At 39.8% G+C, this 17632-nt stretch overlaps 1 protein-coding gene across 3 annotated transcripts in view; it reads right to left on the bottom strand.

The window, feature by feature from the left end:
- Nucleotides 1–4071: 4071 nt before the first annotated feature.
- The window catches only part of SRPK1 (SRSF protein kinase 1), a 77535-nt gene continuing 63974 nt past the window's right edge, over nt 4072–17632 (bottom strand). Inside the window, exons 13-16 of one of the 3 annotated variants that reach the window (XM_070418702.1) lie at nt 16313–16420; nt 11812–11881; nt 8270–8362; nt 4072–6733 (exon numbers count right to left, since the gene is read on the bottom strand). In XM_070418702.1, the coding sequence (XP_070274803.1) occupies nt 6549–6733; nt 8270–8362; nt 11812–11881; nt 16313–16420 (456 nt within the window). In that variant the 3' untranslated portion in view covers nt 4072–6548. Of the gene's footprint in view, nt 6734–8269; nt 8363–8710; nt 11318–11811; nt 11882–16312; nt 16421–17632 lie in introns of those variants that run through there. The other 2 variants (XM_070418703.1, XM_070418704.1) reach the window with 2 other exon arrangements.

Raw genomic sequence — 17632 nt, 5'->3', positions numbered from 1 at the left:
GTGAGGGGTGAGGGCCTCCCAGTACTGTCCCTATTGTTGCTGATGAAAATTTTATTAAAAAAATATTTTTATTGATTTCAGAGAGGAAGGGAGAGGGAGAGGGAGAGAGAGAAACATCAATGATGAGAATCACTGATCGGTTGTCTCCTGACAAGTCCCACACTGGGGATCGAGCCTGCAACTTGGGCATGTGCCCTGACTGGGAATTGAACCTGTGGTTCATAGGTTGACGCTCAACTACTGAGCCACGCCGACTGGGCTGATGGGAACGTTTAGAATGGGATTTAAGGAAGATCATATTCATATTTTCTAGTGCTGAAAAAATTATTTCAGAGCCAGGCACCTACTTTATGCAGCCTGATGAATGACAGAATTTCCTTAAGTTCTGTAGCTTAGTGAGTTTTCCTATCTATATTTGTTCATTTATTTCTTTAAAAGTTTAAAAGTTTTTGATTTTAGAGAGGGAAACATCGATTGACTGCCTCCCACAGCCCTACCGGGAATCGAACCCACGACCTTTTGGTGCACAGGACAATGCTCCAACCGAGCCACACTGGCCAGGGCTGTTCATTTATTTTATACAAAACAAAACAAACACAAACATTTCTAAAAGCCTCTCCACCTTCAAAATATTTCTCACTGAAATGGCAACTATTGACAGAAGCTTCTGGGGGCTGAAGGTGCACCTTCAACAGCTGGCACCTGCATTGCCAGGCACAGCGAGCTTCAGTGCTGGGAAGAAATTGCAAGAGTCACCACCCAGCATTCCCCTTCAGCTCTATCTTCAGGGAAACTCGGAACTCAGCCTCTCCAATGTTAGTAATAATTTTTGTTGATACTCAGTAACTGCTTATCAGCTCTCTAAATTGGTTTTACCTTTAATACATTTTTAAAAGGCACCTCCAATCTCATCTTTGAAAGTATATAGAAAGTCAATAAAACTAGACTCCTCTAACCAAGTTGCCTTATTCCTTGCTCACTCACTCCTGCCTTGCCTGTCTTTGGCTGGGGCTAGGGACGGTTGTGATGCCCAAGCCTCACCAACAATGACTAACAGATGTGGCCAAGAGAGGAAACACTGGTCATTTATACCTTTAGTATGGACTGGAAAGATACCCCAAATGTTTTCATTATCTTACATCCCTGTATATTACCTTTGCTGGTAAAAAAACTACCCAGAACTCAGTGGCTTTAAAATATGTTTCACCCTGGCTGGTGTGGCTCAGTTGGCTGGGTACTGTCCTGTGCACCAAGAGGTTGCCAGTTCGATTCTTGGTCAGGGCGCATGCCCAGGTTTTAGGCTTGGTCCCAGGTGGGGTGTGTGCAGGAGGCAGCTGATAGACGTTTCTCTAAAAAACCAACAAACCAACCAACCATTTCAGTTCCTGTGGGTTGGGATCGGAAAGTCTCAGCCAAGTCTCAGTGCGGCAATGAAGGTGCTGGAAGGGATTCCGAGCTCTGGTTGTCTGCAGGGCTGTTTCTCAGAGCTGTTTCTCACTGAGGGGTTCACAGCCGTATTCACATGGCACCTCAGAGCAAGGGTTCGGAGACAAGCAAGTTGCAGAGAGAAGTCACAGCCCTTTTGTAACCCAATCTCAGAAATGATATTGTCATGTTTGCCTTAATCTGTTAGTCACAAAGTCCAGCCCACATTCAAGGCAAGGGGATTATAAGTGTGTGAATAACAGGAAGGGGGAGTCATGGGGTCCTTTAAAATTGGTTTTCAGTTACCCAATTTATTTTTTGGTGTCATAATTAAGTACTTTAATTTCCTGCTGGGATAGGCATTTACCAGAATGCTTCACTGGAACAAAGATTAGATTCTAGTAACCTCATATGCTGCTGACGGATACACGTTTGTTTTGTAATGAAGTTGCTCAAGATGCAAGGGCCCTGATCCTGAAAGCCCCCCTCCCCCACTTTTGTTATCTAACCTCAAGAGGACTTACAATAGAGTCCACTAATCCCCAGCAATCCTCTATATTTGGTAAAACCATAGCTACCAATGCAGTATTTTAGGTGCACAACTTCTAAGAACATAGCTCCAACTGTTGGGAGCCGATGCACCTTCTGTAATACAGCCCAGTTCTGCCAATTGGAGGACAAGGATTGCTGTGTTAAAATGAACAAAAGCCAGGTCTGCATTGACAAGAGAGATTATGATAAAAAGTGAACTTGGGAGAATATAAAATCAAATTTATTACATATTAAAAACCCTCCTCCCTTTATAAGGAATGGTGCAGTGGGTAACAAAACTAGGTGCTAATGTAAACTTGCTTAATTACTTAGTTAAAACAACATGATCTCAAATTTTCTGGCTTTTCAACTGGGATATTTGATTTCACAAGGACTTGGTGTGGATTAATATCTGTGCAAAGGCTTAAAGACAAATGCATATCATACACTTAGTTTTTAACCCCAACTTTTAAAAACAAGACTTTAGTGACGTAGAACAAATTCTGCCTTTGGCAGTTTTCTTAACGGTTAGAGCATCAGCCCACCCACTGAAGGGTTGCAGGTTCGATCTCCAGTCCGGGAATGCGTGCAGGAGGCAACCAATCAATGTTTCTCTCTCCCCCTCCTTTCCTTCCCACTTTCTCTAAAAATCAATGGAAAAAATATCCTCAGGTGAGGATTAACACATAAATTCCTCAAGGTCCATATATTACCTTTATATAAATGTTTATATTTTTATCTTCATATAGTTCTGAAGACAGAAAGAGCTGTTACCAATGCCTTGTTAACTCCAAAGGCACGAAACTGGTGGGCAAAGTTCAGATTCTATTGTCAATAAATCACAATTTTCTGTGACACAGAAGACTAAGAGCAACTCCCACTCCTTAGAAGGCCAAACTGGAAGACTCCACAGGCTTCAAAAATAAAAGAATAGGCAGTAAGGAAGTCGATTTATAACCTGGCCCTTTCCGCAGTAACTATAAACGACTTCCCTCTAGACACTTGGGGCAGATGGAAGGTTAAAGTGGGGTTGTACTCCACCCGTTTGCTGGTTCCTTTGAGAGAGTTGGCTATAAGCTCTCCTAGGGCAGTACTTATGTTTTCCACACTCCTGAGTTCTAGGTCTATATATTTAACACAAGGCTTAGAGTGAATGCCCAGAGTGGTCTGCTGAACATAATGGTTTGATGAATCCTGATTTAATATTTTTAGGTTGTTTTTAAAACAAGTTCCATTATCGTTAACACTATAATATGAATACACTATGTATGTCTTAAATATGGCACAAAACAAATTAACTAGAGCAGTTTATGTAATTCAGGGATAGGAAAGGACTTACTATGAATAACACTAAAAATATCCCAAATAAAAATGAAAAGCAAATTAGAACCTAGAAAAGAATGTGATGGAAAAAGTGAAACAATGCACTTCTAAGTCCTTACCAAGTCACCAGGAAGGAAGCATGCCAAAAGAAAGCGGGGTAACATGGGCAAATAACCTACAATTACAAATGGGCAATAAGACCCATGAAAGAAGTTTCTGACTTCAGACATGCCCTTTTTTGGGCAAACTGGCTACTAGGAACAAAACAAGTGCGATTCTAACGGGCTCATTCAAATACACTTGGTCAGAGCAGAACAGCCCAACTGTTCTCCATAGGAGTTAGGTGATATTTATTAAAACCTTAAGAATGTGCTTACTCTCTGGCTCAGCCATTCCATTTCTAAGAATTTATCACAGGAGTGAATCAGACAAGTACACAAAACCTGTGTACGCGTGTTCACTATGCCAGTGCTTTAGCCAGTCCACAAACCTTTAGCATTCCGCACACGGTGATTGCAACCAGAGGAAAAAACACACCACGAATATTCTGGGACAAATGCTGTCAGATGCAGGAATAACAATTTCCTTAGACTTTCCAAAATGTACTGCTAGTCCACCCCGATCCCAACTTAAAGACAGAAGCAAAGCTACAAACCTCACTGAATAGCATGTGTTCAGGCTGTAGTTTCGTTGTATATTTAAGTTCAAAAAGCACAGAGCTGATCCCTTCCTCCACTCTGAAGCGTGGGTCAGACCAACCTGGGCAGTAAACGAACACGTTTTCTGGAAACATGTGGGTTATTAAACCGTTTATTGTATTGCATTTACAAAGAAAACAGAATGCATCCAGTAGAAAGAGTAAAAATGGACTCAGGGTTTTATTTTTAACTGACAGCAAATAGAAACCCTTTTGTGAGACCGTGGCAATTTGACGTATTATGATTAAATTCAATAAGGTACACAGGGTACTTGGAAGATCAAATTCTACAGCTGCCTCTTTCTACGGCTTCTAATTCATCTGGCTTCTTGAATGATGGGGGAAGCCCTTATGTCACGAGAAAGAGTTCCAAAATGAAGTTACAGGTTCTCCTACTAAAAGTTCTTTTCATGTCAACTGTTAAAATGGGGCTATTTGTGTTTTTGTTATTTCATCTTAATATCATAACCAGAATTCCTGTAATCCCACAGTTGTGATTTGACAGTGTAGAATTCAGTTCTAGTCTGCTATTGCTTTAGATGTACATATATCGCAGAAAATCCAAAGTGGATTAGAATTGCTGAAGGATTTTCCCTGCCGTTGTTTGATACAATCTATTCTCTTTATTCTTGATAGATGCATAGGCAGCCTCACTTAAAATTCTTTCTATAGGGCCCGGCCAGTGTGGCTCAGTGGCTGAGTGTTGACCTATGAACTAGGAGATGGAGACTTGATTCCCGGCCAGGGCACATGCCCAGGTTGCAGGCTCAGTCCCTAGTAGGAGGCATGCAAAAGGCGGCCAAATAGTGATTCTCTCTCATCATTGATATTTTTATCTCTCCCTCTCCCTTCCTCTCCGAAATCAATAAAAATATATTTTAAAAAATTAAAGAAAGATGGTTTCTACAGGAACCTGTCTGATTTCAGGACTACCCAATCAAGGATCCAATGAATGGCTGGCCGTAGTTATTCAGGGTAATGTGTTAACTGGATTGCATAATTGCACCACTTTTTCCTTTTGCCACTGTTGGTGAATAAATGACAGAATATTCCAATTCCCATACAGAAAGCTGGCTACCCGTCTCCTTGGGAGCTTTGCTAGCAGAGCCTCACGCTGCACCTCCTTGGCTTCTGTGAATCAGTCCTGTAGCGCTTCCGGAGAGTGCTGCGATCCCAAGGCCCTCTTGGTCCATGTTCAACAAGCGGCTGTGGCCTCTATCATGCCCCTTTTACTTTTCAATATGAACTGAGAAATATGCAGTCTAGGGCAAGTCTGAGAGAGACCCACCCTAAAATAAAATTCATAAAGCCTTTTCTCATTTGAAAAAGAAAACACCTCAAATACATCCAATCATCTCAAAATTGCAGTTAAAAACTTACATTATACAAGGAAATAGCAGCAGAGAATAGTTAATCCTAAACCAACCACACACACACACACAAAAGACCCAAATCCTCAAAATAATGAAACAAGTGCCAACTCTCCCCCCCTCCCCCTGCCCCGGTTCTTTTTTCCTGGGATTTCATTTAAGACCTGCAGCCTCTGAGAAAAAGAGAAAGGGAAACTGCTCCAAAGCTGAATTTTGGACAAGGCAAAGAAAATGCTGTAAATAACATTTGGGGACCATTTGGAAAAGGATTAAGGACTCTAGGACATTTTCTTGTTAGATGGGAAATCTCTGAAGCCCAGATCTCCTTTCTAGAGTCAGCCTGAATTCTTTAGCCATGGGAAATAAACTCAAGTAAAGTGAGTCAAGTGCCAGCCAGGGATTCAAAAAAGCCCCCAAGACCCCTCAAACAGCCTATCAAAATAACTGCTTTTAGGACAACAGAAGATACATAGGAAAGGACAGTTTGCAGGACACCTGTGGTTCTGAAGAAATAACTAGTCAATGGTTCTGTTTTTGTTTCCATCAAAAATCAGACTGAAGTTGCAAGACTCTTAAAATTATTAAGAGAACATGACATTATTTTGAACAGTGATATAATGGTACCCAAATTTGGTGTTTATACAGCGCATTTAAAAAGATAGTAGCTTAAAAGTCGCAGGAAAAAATGTGAACATAGAGAACAACAGAAACAATCCAGGAAGATGGTGCAGCCTGGATACAGCAAGTTTAATGTCTCTGCTGTACAGAGAGTCACCCTTCCCCCCTTCTCATCCTTATGCTGGCAAGAGGATATGCATTAGAAAATTTGACTCTTAGAGTCAGTGAATAAAAGGATGAGCTCCTACATATTCATAGCTCTTTTTAAAAAGGCTGCTTATTATTTAAAGGATGTCCTAAAGGAAAGACAAGGGCACAGGGCGAGAGGCTGTTCCACATTTTAGTCCGTTAGTCTTTGGCAAAGCCCAATCAAGGCCAAATTCACCTAGGATGCCCAATGGCTGTGGGGGAATCTCCAGAGGGTCAAGTAAGCAGACCCAAATGAACAAGTTGGAATAATATAAAAAGCCACCCAAAACCTAGAAACCCTTGAAGGAAGAGCTTCACCTGAAAAGGGAGAGGGAAATGCTTGGAGGGAAGCGGAAGGGCGGCGTGTGGTCTCTGCTGCGGAGCTGGGCTGGGGTTTAGGAGTTGAGCCAAGGGTGCCGGAGACAGTCAGCGGCAGTGGCTCTCTTCTCGGGGATCAGCTCCAACATGGGCAGTAAGAAATCCGTGAAGCCAGCTGCCTCTTCCTGAGACCACTCATATTTCTCCACTAGAACCTCAAAAAGGCCCCAGGGTTTCAGCTTCGTGATGTGTTTCAGGTCACCTATGGTAAAAGCAGTACAAAAGAAACTGACCAACACTGACAAATGACAAGATTCCATTGTGGAAACCCAGTAGCAAATCCAGGTAATCTATAGAGAATCAAATTTTACCATCAGAATCTAACTCTCCATCTACAAAGCACCTCCCCTTCTCTACTCCAGTCCCTGGAAAGAAGTATCTCCATTTTTTCATGAGGGCCTAAAAATGTAAGGAAACTTGTTTGTTCCATCGTTCCAGAATTTTAGCCCTGGTCAAATTGGGTAGGGATATCAGGACCTATTTACTGAAATGAAGATTAAATGCCTGTATAATCCAGATGTACTCAATATGGTGTTCAAAGGCAGTTTACAACCATATACCAAAAACACTTTGCATGTACTCTCTTTTCTTGGCTTGATAGTCGAGTAAACGTTACTTAAAAAATGGGCAGTCTTTAAAAATAAGGAGTTAAGAAAACAACAAAATAAATAACAAATAAGGAGCTGAATGAACCCCATACAGCTTTCAGAGACGCTGTGCCACCCTCGGTACTATTCTGGAACCTCAATTTAAGATAAGTCAATTTTCCAGGGCTTAAGGTAAATGCTGCTTTAACGTGTTTTCTCGTGCGACACTCATCAGAAGCCTCTCATGTGGGCAGCGAGCGCCGATTTAATCACTTGCTTGGCAGAGGCATGTATTACCCTGACTTTGCACACAAGGAGGAACTCTTAGGAAGCACTTCACCATTTTCCTGCCCCAAAGAGGAGCATTAAGGAGCGTTTGAGTGTGCTTGCTGTCAGTGTTGGGAAAGTGATTGTTCTCAGCACTAGTGTAGAGGCTGTGAGGAAAAAGGAACCATGGCAAAAAGGGAGAAAAAGGCAAGATGGTTTTCTAGTCCCTTCTAAGTCAGGTTTTTACATTTTAGCTTTTAAACTTTATTTGAAATGCAGAAGAAATACATATTTAAATATGCCAATATACATTACCAAGTCAAAAATTTAAAGTGAGAGTTTTATCTGTTCCTTCACTAAGAAGTGATAACGAACTTATGAAACTACAAAGTATAAAGTTAATTCACATGACTGATGGGTTGAAGTGACTGTGATAGGTGTCAAAAGGCTACAAGATGGGTGAGATGTAGTCCTGCCCTTAAGCTTAAGCTAAAATACTTGCTTGCCCTTTGATAGAGGCAGTTGTTAGGCCAAAGGCTAGCAAAAATTTGCTCATTTCTAGAAGTGCTATATAGGAGTAACTAACCATGTGCCAGGTATTATACACAGAATAACTCAAACTAATGTAAACACTTAGATATCAGAAAACTGAGGCTGTGTCAATGGCCACATAACTAGTGGAACAGCTGGGATTTGAACCCACATGGTCTGGCTCCAGTTTCTGCTTGTGAGCGACTAATTTCATTTCTGCCAAGTAACAGCTCACACTCAAAGTAGGACCATCCTTTTGTAGGTGCTGGGAACATGTACCCAGCTGTACTTACCTCTTAATTTTAAAGCACTTTTGCCCCCTGAATGTCTGGGAATAAACACACTTATTTTACCTTTTTTGGTGAAAAACTCCTTGGAATATTTTCCTGCCACAATGAGCTTGCGAGGCACCTTCCCCAGAAGTTCTATGATCAATGCAATGTGATCTGTATGTTTCAAACATTTCAAAAGGGGGAAAAAAAAGACATACATAACAGGAGTAACAAATACAGTTCTAGACATTGGCAGAAAGAGTAGCATGCACACCTCTTCGTAAAGCATCTCAGGCTTGCTTCCTGTCCTAAATGGGAAGAGGAGGACTCCATCCATCTAATGGAGAATCCAGAAAACCATAAAAAATCAGGTGCCCCACTCCAGGGGGACTTGAGCGGTAAGTTAAAATAATCTTGGTGTGAATGCTCTGCTTCCTGAAGGTGTATCCTGGGGCCTAGATGAAAACTCATGTTAACAATACTACCTCTGCGATTGAAGAAGTCCTGTGAATATTTCCCACTGAGGGCAAAGCGTCTTGGAATTCTGCCTATCAGCTCTATAATGTGCGCAATGTGGTCTAAAATAGAAGGGTAAGAAGAACAGGATCAAGGACAGGCTGTAAAAGAGGTTTTTCCAAGAATAGCTTTTCAAGGACTAGCTGTTTAAAAGTCACTACAAATAAAACCAAGGCTACTCAAGAGGAGACTGGGAAAGTCAAGAATTATTTCAGGTGGTTGGTTACCTGATAGTAGTTGGCATGCCCTTTCTGGAGTTTAGCGGCTTATCTACACCTTTATTTCTATTTTGTCTATATATTTAAGTTCAGACAGGGTTTTTAGGAAAGGTAAAACAATGTACCAATATGCTTTTAGACATCATAGAACTTTTATTTATAAGAATGTTCGTGATGATTAAAGCACTAACATGATTAAGTTTTCACAATCACCCTGCACAATAGGCCAAAGACTTACATACCATTTTAAAGACAAGAAATGAAACCTCATAGAGAATAAATGGACCACTTGAAGCTGTAGGGCTAATAAGAGCTAGTATGTGAATGAAAACCCACATTGTAGTCTAGTACAGGGGTGTGTGTGTGTGTGTGTGTGTGTTAAGTAAAACTGAGCACAAACATTTTAAAGCACAGCTCCCTGACTATTTATTTGTAGGCCATCAAATGTCCAAGTCATGTGGTGCCCGGTCAGTGTCACAGCATGAATGTGGACTATGGACACTGACAGGGACGCGTGCAGTCTGTCATCAGGAAGTGGGCTTGGGATCAGCCCCCATCCACCCTTACAGGCAGGGGACAGAAACTATCAAGAGGCTTTAAAGTGAAGGAGGCTCCTGGACACAACAGCTTTATAAATGAACTTAATCCTGCAGTTACAGAATCATCGATGTCAACAAGAATCACTTAAAAAACTTCCAATAATGTATCTTCTAGGGGAACAATATGCTAGGTAGCCACATAGCTGGGAACCTGTGAAGATTTCAGGTCATCTCTGTTTCTCATGTAAAGGACTCAGTGGTGCCTTTTTAAAGGGGCTTTACATTCATGAATTCACTATAACCTTTGGGCAATTTTAACTGAATTTATGGCTTGGTAACAAGTACTTGGCTGCCAAGAAATTTCTACCAATCTTAGGCAGGACCTGTGAATAAATGTCTTTGTATAAGTTAATTGTGAGGCTAGTTTGTGAGACTATATATAGTTTATCTTATTATAAACTTCTACGTGAAATATTTGTTCTTTTACTATTTTTCCTATGACAAGGAATTATTTTTCTCTTGAAATTGTTATTTTACATTTAATTCCAACAACCTATCAATTAATCATTGGATTAATTGGCTTACCAACTAATCATTTAATTGATATATTTGATAGGCAAAATGATTATCAAGTATTATTCCAAGAGCCAGGGCTGTGGAACATTAACAACAACAGGACATGCTATTTAGGCCCCAGTCCCACTGTGACTTGTAACAAATTACATGTATAGTCAGGGGTAATGGTTTGCTTTTTCTTGCTCTTATGGGCCAAATTGTAGTAGTTTGAGGTTTCATCTAAGAACTGTTAATACTAACTGGCATAGGAAGGAAAAGTCAGGATCTAAATATCTAGGGTAGACTGTTCTCCCTTGACCCTTACTTGAGACTTTTCTTATACATTTCAATTTTCAAGGTCCTATTCTATATAATTCTAGCCACTATATGTGCACTGTACCACACACTATTTATAGGGAGTCTACAGAAGTAAAGAGAAAAAATTAATTTCCCTTCCAAATAGATATAGTAGGGCATTTGAAAAATAATGTAAATCTATAGCATATAGATTTATCTGCATAACTCAGAAAAAAAGCAAGCAGAGAACAGGGAAAAATCAAGTGTATATAACAGTGGTAATTACAGCATTTTCTCACAGAGCTTATGTATAGAAAACATATCCAAACTGTACCCACTAAAATAAGCATTTGGCTATAACATTTTCCAAATAGCACTTGTTAGGATTATCAGCAAGCCCTACTAACATTGCCCATAATATCCCAGAGAACCAGTTTGAGAAAGAGAGAGCATTCTTGTTTCTATAGAGCGTGAAACCCGACTTCCTAAAGACTCGAGGGAAGCAAAGAAAGTAAAGGACTTATTTTCCACATCGAGAGGGCATATTGTTACTGCTCTCTCAAAGCAATCCCATTAATCCTTAAAACCAAAGCTGCACAAACTGTATAATAAAGAAGATAAAATATTTAAGACTTTTTCATTCACATTATAATCTCTTCTAGTTATTGGGATGCAAACATAATAGGAAAAAAAAATCATACACTCAGTTGTTTGCTTTAACAGTCTCCCAGATGAAGCAACTGACAGCTTGGGCTCTTCCCGCTGGCTATCACAAAATGTTAATCAGTTTTGTTTTTCTTTTGAAAAATGGAATTATAAATATTAGTATCATTAGAAAACAATGGCTTTTAATTTTCATCAAGGGGGAAAAAATGCTAAGTGGTGCAGAATTTATATAGACAAATAAAATAAAGTCTCTGGCCCTGGTCGGGTGGCTCAGTTGGTTGGACTGTTGTCCCATGCACCAGAAGGTTGCAGGTTCGATTCCCGGTCAGGACACACACCTAGGTCGTGGGGGGTGCATATGGGAGGCAACCGATCAGTGTTTTTCTTTCACATAGATGCTTCTCTTTCTCGCTCTCCCCTTTCTTCTCTACATTCATTCACAGCATGTTTTTATATTAAAATTATTAACTTCCAGATAAAGTTGAAGGTACAACTGAGCAACAAGTTGATCAACAGGTAGATTCAAACTGAGTAAAGAATGAATCACCACTGGTTTATATAGAAAGAAAGATAACTAGATGTTTTAGAAGAACACAAATTTTAGTTTAACCAATTGTGGCCTCCTTTAATCCTCATCTAGAGTTATTTAATATTTATTATAAAATATCTAGTATATCTAATACCTAATATAAAACATATTTCTATATTTTCTGAAATTTATATATTTTTAGAACACTAAAAAGACTAAGGCTCTTCAGTACTAATAAATGATGTGAGCCACACGTGGAAAGTGTAACTACCACCCACAACAATCACAGTTAAGAGGACTCACCTTCATCTCGAGTGTACTCTTCCCCTGAATGAGGTTCAAACAAATAGTCACCAGTGGCCAGTTCAAAGGCCTAAGAAAAAGAGGACAGCGTATGAAAACACTAAGAAAAAAAAAGACCTTTGGGAAGCTTATTTTTATTTGGCTCAATATTAAGTAACCTGCAGATAATCATTTAAAAAATATCTAAGAGATTATTCCGCAAGAGCTTTCCTCCTACACCCATATCTTAATAAAATGGATCAGGAAAATAGCAAAAACTCAGTTAATATCAACATGTAGATTACTCCACGCCCTCCCTGCCTCCCGCCAAATCAGTAATTAAGCTCTCAAATTTCTCTTTTTGCTCAGAGGGGGCACATCTGGACAGTAAGGTGATTTTTTATTATTAAATTTTCGTGAGAAGAGCAAGTCTTACATTATAATTTTACATGGCTAGAAATTGAGATTCTGTATCCAAAACTGAAACCAAAAAATTCGGACATTTTTCTACCTATGACTCTCTAGTGTTTGGCAAAAAGTACATTTTAAAGTTTTGCATTGGAAAGCAATCCCTAACCTATCCCAGACAGAGTTCCCAATTCTCAGTCCTATGGAAAATCAGAAAAAGATTATGTGTAAATGGAATCAGGAGCAACTCAGAATCTGTGTCACTAACCAGGAAAAGAAAGGCAGTCTCCTACCACAGACAGCTTCTTATAAATGGTTTTAAAGAGTATCTGAAAGAAAGTGATTTCCTATGGAATAAATGCCAAGGAGTATGAAAAGACAGCATCTAAGTGATGGGGTTATGTGAAATTTTCATTGATTAAAATGGATTAAAAAACAATAGAACAGTTTTAAAAGAACCTTATTGATATAAAAGTGAAGTCAGCCCAGCTGGCCTGGCTCAGTGGTTGAGTGTTGGCCTATGAAGCAGGAGGTCATGCGATTCCGGTCAGGGCACATTCCCAGGTTGTGGGCTTGATCCCCAGTGCGGAGTGTGCAGGAGGCAGCCAATGAATGATACACTCTTATCATTGATGTTTTTTTCTCTCTTTCCCTTCCTCTCTGAAATCACTAAAAATATATATTAACCTTTTGAGCTCGGCGTGTCAGCATTTTGAAAAACTCTAACTTAACTCTGTGCCGTGTCACATATAGAAATTTTTTGATATTTGCAACCATAGTAAAACAAAGATGTATATTTTTGATATTTATTTTATATATTTAAATGCCATTTAACAAAGAAAAGTCAACCAAAAAAATGAGTTCGCGTGTCACCTGTGACACGTGTGTCATAGGTTCGCCATCACTGGTTTAGGATTACCTCGAAAATGTCAGGGATGCTATGGCTTCTCGCCAGGTACAGCTTGTTTTACATTCCAGCAGCTCACTGTGAAACTGAACCACACTGCTAGAGCAGCTACTGGTGCTACCCTCTAATTGCCCTGAGGTTTATAGTCCCAAAGCAGAACAGAAACCAACTGTGATTCTTATTCACCAAAATTTGTCAATCTCTTCTGAAACCAGTACTTTAATTTTTCAAAGTCTCATAGTGGGAGGTCAGTAAAAATACTGAAATTAAAGCTTACAAAAATATATAAAAAATTCTAAAACTTAAATTTTCTAATTTTTTTCACCTAGATACTTACATCTAGTTAAAGTTCTCTAAGAGTTTTATTTTCTAAACATAAGGTAGCTGTTAGTAGTTATAATTTTATAAAACAGCAAAAACCTAACCAAACGATTACATTAGAACTGAAAGCTAGCAGGAGCTCTAGATATTAAAACACCTAGTTAAACACATTTCCTTTGCAGATGAAAAAACTGTGCCCCAACGGAAAGGCAAAGCTCATCCCCCAATCCGGGGCTCCCAATTCCCACTCATGCCTGTCCCACACTAACCAGAGCCTGTTCAGCATCACTCAGGGTCAGACACAGGCAAAATCAGTTATAAAAGGAATATTACAAAGTGAAAGAAACCAACCTAAAAGGCTACGCATACTGTAGGGATTTCAAGCTGACACTCTGAAAAAGGCAAAACTATAGAGACAATAGAAAGATTAATGGCCAGGGGTTGAGGGGAGGGAGGGAGGTAGGGGAAGAAGGATGAACAGGCAGAGCACAGAGGATTTGTAGGGCAGTGAAACTATTCTGATACTATAATGGTTGATACATGTCATTATAAGGTTGTCAAGATCCACAGACTGGAGAATTAAAAACATCTATTCTTTATTGATTCTTAATGTTCGTCACAGAACATTAACCCAATCTTTCTATCAATTAATTACACTGGATGCAAGATCCATCTCTCGGGGCATCTCTGATAATCTAGGATTTATTTTTATTCTCTGATTATGGCCAAACTTTAGGCAACACTTCTAACCCTAGCAGCAAAATGAGAGAAGCTTGGGGCATAAGTTCTCATGATACTGTCTCATGTCAAATAAGTGCTTCCCTCCCTAATCAAGAAAATTCCTGCACACGAGCTGGTCCAAACAGGAGGCAAGGCTAATTCCCTCACTTCTTAAGCCTGACATAGTAAATACTATGTTAAATGGCAAGCAGGATCCACTACCCTCAAGTAATCAGCCCACTACTAAGAACCACTTCATAAATAATATAATATTATTTATTATCATAATAAACAGATACCATCTAGCTATATTTTGTAGTTGGTGATATTGCTCACTTATTTTCTCTAACAATAAATTTAAAGCTTCAAGGCAGGGGTGGGGAACCTTTTTTATGTCAAGGGTCATCTGGATATTTATGACATCATTTGTGGGCCATACTAAATTATCAGCTTAAAAATTAGCCTGCTGCTCATTGAGCATTGACCCATGAACCAAGAGGTCACCGGTTCGATTCCCAGTCAGGGCACATGCATGGGTTGTGGGCTCGATCCCCAGTGGGGGCGTGCAGGAGGCAGCTGCTCAATGATGTTTCTCTCTCATCGATGTTCCTCTCTCTCTATCCTTCTCTTTTCTTTTCTCTCTAAAAATCAATACATGTTTAAAAAAAGTTAGCCTGCTATATTTGGCCAAACATTTAGTTAACTCACCCCTAATGCCTTGCTTGGCAGGGCCAGACCAAATGATTTCACGGGCTTTATACGGCCTGCAGGCCAGACATTTCCCACCCCTGCTTTAAGGTATGGCAAGAAAGAAGTCAGATTTTGTGTGTATAATCTTGTGTGTAAAATACCAAACCTTACTTTATCTCAGAGTCCTCCACTTCAAAAGTCAATGATATGTCCTAACAAATGATTTATAAAGTTATGCCATATTAACAACATGGTTTTAACTCTGTTACCTTTGAAAGACAGCTTTTCAGGAATGTAGGTGTCAAAAATCTATGACTAAAACAGGTGGAGATTTATGCCTTGTCCTTTCTCTTTCAAGTTTTCCAGAGTTGATTATGAATACTAAATGTCAATTAAAATGAATTTAATGTATTTCTTGCTTAGTTCAACACATTTGATGGTCCACAAATATTTCTTAAGTACTGTTGCATAATAAATAATTTGTTTGGTCTTTGTTCCTGTTTCCTGGGAGATAGCATCTAAATTTCCAAGTGATCAGGGTTTTTTTTGTTATTCACAATGGAACACTGGGCCACACTTAAATTTATACTAATGAGGTGACTCATGATGAGCCTGAGTTCTGTGAGTCATTCTAGTGAACTATCGAATCTGAAATGATAGTAGTATCTCCCAATGTGTAGCCAGGTGGCCTGTGGGCCTCAGAGGCAGCCTTGAGGAGAACTATGCCCTTAACTTGTGAAATCTGTGACAATTCTAGGTATTTAGCATCAGAACTCCATTGTAAACACACACGCAAAATGTGCCAGGGCCTTAACCAGACACTTGCTATACATAACACACATGACTCCTGCTGGCTCTTATAATCTAGTGGAAGAGAAACAAGCACATAAACACAATTACAAGTAAAGAGTATACTCCATTTCAGGAAACAATATAACACATTCCAACATGAGGCTGTTTGTGGGAAATCATTTAGTAGCAACTAAATCTAACCATTTGAATAGTTGCTTGCCTGGGACAAAGCAGCAACTTATGAATGATTGAGCTTCACATTTTATGAAGTGCAAAGATGCCTGAGTAACTTGGACTTTACAGACTGAAACAGTTTCCAGGGGTTTCCTTATTCTGAAAATAAGATCAGAGCCAAAAGGGGAAGGGTACTTGTAACATCCTAAACAAAAGCGACACTACCTCAGAGTAGTTGTTTACAATCCACCTGGACCCACCCCCAACTTTAGTAAGAAACATTTGGTTCCTTCACCTAACAGTAATTTGGCAGGAACCAAATGGAAAGCTAGATGTTTACATCCAGCTTTTGAATTCAGACCTCTCCAGACACAGGATTTAGAGTACTAGTGATGTCACACAAAAAATACTTTTTCACTTTCTTAATTTGCTGGTCTACTGAAATGAGCAAACAGGGCAAGGCATGTTATTACCAAATAACAAGTGAAGGAAAAAGGGAAAAAACATTACCATGCATGCCGTGCTCCAAATGTCGGCAGGGGTACTATAGCCAGATCCTATCAGAACTTCCAAGGAGCGATACTGCCTTGTTTGAATATCTTCAGTGAAATGTTTATGCTGAGTAAATACAGAAGGAAACAGTATTTTAAAATTAATTTATTCTAAAAAGTAACAAGTCATGATTGCTTAATAATGGAGATTAAAATAAATTCTCTAAATTTTTCCTAAACCAGTTTTTATTTAGCTAATCTGTTAAGTATCATTTTGATGCTATTACCTCCAAACAGCACTTTGCTTTATAGTCTACTCTGAATTATTTTGCAAACATATGAATCTAAACTTTATATACACAGGTTAGAGAATAACAATTTATTTTTAAGATGTAGGTTTCAAGTTTCAAGAACCTTAAAAAACAGCACCTATGAAGAATTCCTGAGAGTGACATCAGCATCATGGCAGAGCGAGACATAACCTTGGTCTTCCCCCTTCAATCTACAATGACTGGAATACTGATCAGCACACTGATAGGATGCGTGAGAGATCCACACATCTGTACATCTGAGGTAGGTGAATTGGAATGCAAGGAAAGGTAGAATTAGAGGACCAGCAGTGAGGATGCCTGATACCCTGTCCCGTGGTGGCAGCTGAGTCCACACTCCAGTGAGCATGGCAGCATCAGTGGAGAAGGGGCTCATGACTACACTCACAAACCCCAGAAAAGGAAAAGAGCAGCAGCAACTCTGGCTCCCTCCCCTGGCTGCAGCAGTGCCTGTGACCCTGGCTCCCCTGCCATGGTGGTGGCACCCGAGACTCAGACAACTCTGGACACAGTGGGGCACACATCATCCTGGTGACTCCAGCAAAAACTGTGGCTGCAGCAACACTGGAAGGCACCAGTGACCCTGGAGGCACAAGCTGCTACAAAGAGAGCCTGTGATATCTCTGACAGCAGCTGTGGAGGGTAGAAAATACTCACTCTTGGGCTGACTAGAAGGGGTCAATAGGAGAGAAAAGGGGGCATATATAATACTTTCAACAATAAAGATTTAAAAAGAAAGAAAGAAAATGCTAGCTGTCAAATATACCCAGAGTCCACTCAGGTAAGAGAAACCAAAAACTTGTGCTATAGTGCCACCTAATGGAAAACAAAAGAGGCCTCTAAGTACCAACTTGTTGAATTGTTAAATATAAACAAAGCTGTACCTAAGCAAGAAAAGTGTTCACTACTTCAGATGCGCCAGCAGAGGAATCAAACACCATGGATAATCACAGTAACACAGTAGTACAAAAATAAAATGACATCTGCCCAGCAACCAAACTCTGTCATGG

Source organism: Myotis yumanensis, unplaced genomic scaffold (genome assembly GCF_028538775.1).
Source record: "Myotis yumanensis isolate MYYU_CA2020_CCGP unplaced genomic scaffold, mMyoYum1.0.hap1 SCAF_6, whole genome shotgun sequence".
Lineage (NCBI taxonomy): Eukaryota > Metazoa > Chordata > Mammalia > Chiroptera > Vespertilionidae > Myotis > Myotis yumanensis.
Note: the sequence above shows the minus strand (reverse complement) of the source record. Positions and strands in the feature narration are given on the sequence as shown.